Raw genomic sequence first — 6,592 nt, 5'->3', positions numbered from 1 at the left:
ATCTCCGGAGCGGCGGGCGAGGACCCGAAGCCTTGGCAATGGAACCGTGAGGAGCGAAGCAGTTTGTGCGGGAGAAGTAAAAGGCGCGAGGATCCAGAAGGACGAACCGGTCAACGCAATCCCGGACGCACGCGTGGCTTCAATCCAGCGGCAGGTTTATTTACAAGAGATTTTTTTCTTTTTAATATATTTTGTCCTCGGCTTCCGCTCGCGACCCACTTCCCAGTTCCCACTCCCACCCGGCTCTCCTCTCGTCGCGTCCTGTGGTATGGCGCCGCAGCGGCCTCGGGCGCTCCTCCGACGACCCCGCCCCTCCTCGTAACCACCGTCCGTGCCGATCCAAACCCCGCGGACCACCACGGCCGCCACGGCAAGCCTAAAAGAGCAGCCTCTCTCCTCCACCCGGACAGCCATGGCGGCCGCACTTCTCGCCGCCGCGCCCTCGCCTCTCCCGCCGGCATCCTGGAGACGGAGGCCTCTCCTCGCGGCCCCGCCGCCCGCTCTCCGCTGCCTCAGGGCTCCAGCCTCCGCTCCTCCCGGAATCTCCCCGACTCCCCGCAAGGCTCTCGCCCCCGTCGCCAGAGCCGCGCGCGCGGCGGCGCCGGCGCGAGGCGGGTCTGACGAGACGGCGGAGCGCGATTGGGGCGCGCTTGCGGGGCGGCTGGCGCTGGGCGCGCTCCTGGGGTCCGCCGCCCTGCTCGGCTGCCGCGGCGCGGCACTCGCGGCGGCCGAGGACTCCATCAAGGCCTCCGGGTTCGGGCTGCGGGTCGCGGCGTCGCTGCGGAGCGTCGGCTGGCCCGACGACGCCGTCGTGTTCACGCTGGCCACATTGCCGGTGCTCGAGCTGCGCGGAGCGATTCCGGCCGGGTATTGGATGCGCCTTCACCCCGTCCGGCTGACCGTCCTGGCAGTTTTGGGGTATATTTCTTATCTCAGTGTCAATGCTTCATTTAGTACATTTTTTAGTGTCAGTTCCTCAAGGTGTTCGACAGTTCTAAATAATGTTGAACTGGATTGACTTTGTAGCATTTTATTTTTGCTTGTTGAAATAAATCACATTTTGTACTAAACCTGAAGAATTAGAACAGCCCCAAAGAAAGGGCAACACGGTAAATCAATTTGTGTTTCTGCCCTTTGACACACAAGTTTAAATGGCAGATAAGTCGTCTGTTGCAAGACGATATCTATCCTAAGATGCAAACTAAGTGAATATTAATATAGAGTATGAATCATTTTAATTAGTGCGTGGAACTGACGTTGCTACTTAACTGACGGCCATCTCCAACACAACTTAGCTATTGTCTGTTTTCGCTCAGGTTATTGGTATTAGTTCTCTAGTTGTGCATTGCTAAGGTTTAGAGATAGTGACACTTTATTACCGCTTACTAGTTACTGCAGATTTGCTGTTCCTACATGGTATTAGAGCTTATTCTGAGGAGAGCACATTATGATCAAGGGGCTGAAATTAGCAAGCTAGCAACTATAATTGAATGGAAAAGGTTACGTTCTGACCCTAACTTATATGATATGCTCACTTTATCACATAAACAAATTTTCACCCTTAGTCCCCCCAAAGATAGTTACCTCTTTCCCTGCCTGTTTCTCTACGGGAACATCAGGAGCGCTGCTTTGAATTAAAGAAGGGGGAAGTCTGTACATAGCTCAAAACCAGCTAAAAACCAAATAATTATACATGCCTATTAATCTCAATCAAGCTGGCCTATACACGGAAGGTCAGCATGAATTAAACACATGCCCTCATCAGAGGAGGCCTAGGCATTTTTGGTAGATCCCACTTCTCCTTCCTTCCACAGGGGACAGGCTACATAAATCGCCATGGACATCTTCTGGCATTGGGGATTTTTGACTCCATGTGAAGGTTGTCTCCACCGGACAGCGACGGAAGACCTCAGGGCATTGGCAGAAGCTCTAGGATGAGAGGAGGAGAAGGCAAACCAAATTTGCTTACCGAAAGAACAACCCAGCCTCTCACATACAGCCTGCCCGCAGTGTACAGTCTGTTCTGCAGGAGAAGCCAGTGTTAAAACTGCACTTCTCCTTCAGCTTAAACACTCCAAATCTTCAGGTCATTACAATGAATTTGCCGAATAACTGCCCATCATACGCAAACACCATCGAGTAAGAGTTGCAGGCTGTGAGCTTGTAAGATACGCAGTCTGGGTTTTCAGATAGCTGCAACATGTCATGTCAATTTCGTCCTCCAAGTTAATCCTTTGAAGGCTCTTTCTCCACTTTCCTCCCCTGATCCCATCACAAACAGAGATACTTTTCCTAGAGACCAACCGGAATAAGCTGGGCGCCATATCTTTCAGAGGGACTCCATCAAGCCAACCATCGAACCAGAATGAGGCCTTTTCCCCATTCCCAATGTGAATCGAAGTGCAGGTCGCAAAGAGCTGCTGATCAGTCCTTTCAATAGTCTGTCCAGTCCCAGTTGAACAATAGCCATCTTCACCGTAATGCCCTGCTAAAGTGCTCCAAATATTTCACTCCTAATCCTCTACAGTATATAGACGAGCACAGTTTCACCCAGCTTACGAAACACTTGCCCCTGTGCACCTCTTATCCAATGTTCAGGATGTTGGTAACTGGTACCATATCGGTCAGGTGATGAGTAGGGATTAATTGGCAAATCGGCCATTTAGCTGAATTTATCGGTAACCCATTTACCGCGAGGTTAACTATCGCCATATCTATATATCCTAGGCTATATAGCAACAAGCAATGCACTAAGTGTCTAAATGCAATCCTAGGCTACATAGCAACAAGGAAAATTGTTGCCTTGATGTTCTGATGATGTGGCATCTGATCTGGAAGGCCATAAACCTGCACACTGAAAAGTAGGGAGGGAACAGGCCAGTTTTGCGCTGAAAATGCCTAGCAGTTAATTGGCCAGCCGATAATTTGTCCTGACAGCTGATAAATAGGCTTGTCAGACAAATTAACTGGACCTACCAGTTAATGGCTTGAACAGCACGTTCTCGTATCGGGAGTGGTCCGAATAGCAGTTAACTGACCATATCGGCAGTTGACTGACCGATATGGAACTGTGCTCTTATCCACACCAGAGAAAACTTCTCCGGATCTTGTCTATCTTTTTGATAATCCACTTGGACGGTGGAAAAGCAGTGAAGAAATAGGTTGTGAGCGCTGTCAGCAGAGAATTGATAAGCATTAGATGCCCCTTTCTGGACATGAGTTTTCCCGTTCCATGGCTTCAACCTCCCAGCAATTCTGTCCAAAAGAGGTTGGCAGTCAATTGCTGGAGAAAAGAATCCCAGTTAAGCCCCACAAGGTATCTGGCAAGCCTCTACGAGCAGGGAATTGAAGTGATGCAGTAGCACCTGAGCTTTAGCATCATGGTCAGACGTCTCTTCACCCTTCAGATTTTTCAGAACAGGAATGTGATTCTTCCTCCTCCAGGTCATTCGGTTTAACGCGAAAAACTTTTGTGGTTGCATCTCCAGATTTGATCCAAATAATACAAGATCTCTGACGCCATCTCACTCTGTCAAGCGCTGCAAAGCCAAGCAGCTTCAATTTCAAGAGAAACGTAGGTTTCATTCCTTAGCAAATAGCTCACGTTCCTCCTGATGAAGGTCCAGCTAGAAAATCACATCATTGGCTACCTCCTTTCTGAATCTCACTTCCTTCTTTTATCTTGTATATCACAGTTTCAGACCATGAGCAGTTCTTGACAGCTTGGTGTGCAGAATCTTTACAGCATCCTTATGCTCTTAAGCTCGTTAAGAAAAAGAATCTTATCACTGCCCTCCGGAGGCCCATACACAGCAGCAATATTGGTCAGATCAGTAGTAGTACAAGTAGGCATTCTAGTCGAAGGAAATAGCACAATCATCTCTGCTGGCAACCAGGATCCCACCTCTTGTATCAACAGCAGTTTTGAAGACGAAGTCCTCAGAAAATCTGCTTCCCAGGACCTCAGCACCATACTTTTATCAACATCAACCAATTTAGTTTCTTGAAGGCGTACAATGTTGCACTGGTTTGCTGAGAAAAATTTCTGTAGCGACCTCCTCCAAGCCAGGTTGTTCAACTCTCATGTTCAACAACGCGGTGAACAAACAAGAAGATTGTATTGAGCATCCACCAACTGGATTCAGCAACCAGAGGCGACATAACCAGCACAGCTGGAGACAGAGGGCCGCAAGGCACAATACTCCCCGCCTGGTTTTGGCAACGGCTTTAATTGCGTGGTTGATGGTTTTGCTCGAGTGGCATGCACCTCACCTTGGTTTTGCACACGGGTGGTATTTCAACTTCCTCTTCCTCTTCCCTCCTGACTCTGTCCTCCCTCCCCTCCGCCTCATCCTATCATCAGTGACCTATCCCGGAATCCAATCCTGTGTCACTCACACCTTGAATAAGTCGGCTGCATAGCACGCCTACCAGTGAGAGCTCTCCGTCGCCTCCTTCTCACCGACTTTGCCTATCACCTCTGAATAGCAGTGAGACGATTGCATCCCCTCTCCTTTTGTTTTGCTCGTTTGAGGAATTCTGGGGATCATCAATCCATTATAGATCCGTGCATTAGCGATTAATTCTTGGTTGGAAGCAATGTGCTATGGGGATTGCATGAATGCAGTACAACTTATACGGTACCAGTGACTTGTTTCTTCTTTTGAATTGACATCAATAAGATAAATGCACCACACTGGTACCATTTTCAGGAGAATTGGTTGTGCAATATGGACAAGCCATAGGAGTCCCCTTCCCATGAGAGAAACTAGGACATGGTACTGATATTGGAGTACAGGTATTCAGTTTGTAAGAGGATGAGATGAACGTATCGATCATCCTATCAAGCTCTTCCCTCTTAAGCTCCAACCACCCGACTCAACTGCTGCCCACCTTTCACTACTACAAAGGTCAGCGTCACCTCTATCTGAAACGTCTTTGACAACTCCCTGCAGAATTCCAATACATTTTTTTTTCAAGGATACATTCCAGCGGATGCGTCAGTATCATAGAAGAAGCAAAGCCAAAGTGACCAGTACAATACTGGAAACCAATTACAACACCTCCAGCCAGCCGGAGGCCCAAGGTTCCCGAATCAACTACTCACTAACAGCCCACCCCACATCTAACTCCATCGGAAGAGCAGAGCTCAGTAGCTTTGCCGACTTCCAGTCCCTCTGTCTCGTCACAAACCTTCTGAAGAACCACACGCGTGGACGAAGTCACGCTGTTGAAGACTATGTCAATGAGCAAGACCGCCGTTCGAGTATCCCTGGCACTCTGCCCCTCGGTCACTCGCGAGCTCCACCAGTCAACCAAATCTGTACTTAGGTCAGGTATCCAGTCTATCTTCCCCCAAGCCGTCAGAACCGCTGCCCAAACCTCACGAGAGAAGACACATCCCAGCAGAAGAATTCCGATACATCAACATTCGGAGAAAATCTGCACTTCCATTTCTGTAGTGTGCAGAAGACAGAAGAGAGGGAGAGAGGAGGGTGCAGGCAGGAAGAAGGTGATGTAGCATCCACGTGCATAAAATCCGGATGATGTGGAAGCCAAGTGCTATTCAGCGTCGGTGTTAGTAGTTTTTGATACTGGTGATTGATATATAGGGCCGTGATGATGTTTTACTGTCATTTACAATTTGCCGACTAAAATGTAAATTGCTAGTTGTCACTCTAGTGTGAGCAACTTGTCATCTCTCTTCAGAAAATGTTTCATGCTATATATGCACAGAACTTGATATCTACTATTTGTTTCTCCAGGAACATGGTGCCTGTGCCATTCATCATCCTCTACCTGAAGAAACTCGCAACCTTCCTCTCACAGAGAAGCGCTTGGGCGACCCGGATAATGGACCTCCTCTTCGAGCGGGCGCGACGGAAGGCTGCGCCCGTCGAGGAGTTCCAGTGGCTCGGGCTGATGCTGTTCGTCGCCGTCCCGTTCCCAGGCACCGGAGCATGGACCGGTGCCATCATCGCGTCCGTCCTGGGCATGCCGTTCTGGTCAGGCTTGTCCGCCAACTTCGTGGGAGTCGTCCTCGCAGGTTTGCTGGTAAACTTGCTCATGAACCTCGGTCTGAAGTACGCCATTGGCACCGGCGTGCTTCTCTTCATTGTATCAACTGTCATGTGGGGTGCCCTTCGGGGTGTGAAGAAGTCGTTGAATACGAAATGATGCTCTAGCTGAATGAATCCACACTGAAATTTTTTGCGGTCCGTTGAAAGGAGTTTATTTATAATAACCCTTGCGAGGCCTGTTTGATGAGTTGCAAAGACCATTTATGCTCTGCTTTCCCTCCGTGCAGTAAACTGTCAGCTCATAGTCTTTTGCTTGCAGTTATTCGTCAAAGATTATGAACAACTGAAGTAGTGAACAGATGTTGTGTTTGGCTGAATCCCTTGGGTTTGTAGCAACAGTGGATGGCTGAGATCCAAGTCGTAAGATGGTTATCAAGATGGAAGTCTGTAACTAGGATTTGATGCCACAAACTTGTCGTTGTGGTAACTACAAGATGGAAGTTTCACTGGCGTAAGATATGTAGTAGAGGTCCATGTTATGAAACTACAATGGGGATACACAGTAGAGTAGG

The 6,592-nt window shown here is 48.8% G+C and overlaps 1 protein-coding gene across 1 annotated transcript; it reads left to right on the top strand.

The window, feature by feature from the left end:
* Positions 1 to 202: 202 nt before the first annotated feature.
* LOC119303607 lies at positions 203 to 6,296 on the top strand. Its single transcript, XM_037580738.1, has 2 exons — positions 203 to 918; positions 5,766 to 6,296. Exons 1-2 carry the CDS (start codon positions 413 to 415, stop codon positions 6,175 to 6,177), a joined length of 918 nt encoding a protein of 305 aa, XP_037436635.1. The 5' UTR covers positions 203 to 412; the 3' UTR covers positions 6,178 to 6,296.
* Positions 6,297 to 6,592: the final 296 nt, after the last annotated feature.

Source organism: Triticum dicoccoides, chromosome 5A, assembly GCF_002162155.2.
Source record: "Triticum dicoccoides isolate Atlit2015 ecotype Zavitan chromosome 5A, WEW_v2.0, whole genome shotgun sequence".
Classification (NCBI taxonomy): domain Eukaryota; kingdom Viridiplantae; phylum Streptophyta; class Magnoliopsida; order Poales; family Poaceae; genus Triticum; species Triticum dicoccoides.
The sequence above is the reverse complement of the archived record's forward strand: the minus strand, read 5'-3'. Positions and strand labels throughout refer to the sequence as shown.

Bases quoted from the DNA above. Each gene is read 5' to 3' on its own strand.
- LOC119303607 (XM_037580738.1), top strand. From the start codon at position 413: ATGGCGGCCGCACTTCTCGCCGCCGCGCCCTCGCCTCTCCCGCCGGCA. The intron at 919-5,765 runs GTATATTTCTTA...TTGTTTCTCCAG, and splicing joins ACCGTCCTGGCAGTTTTGGG to GAACATGGTGCCTGTGCCAT.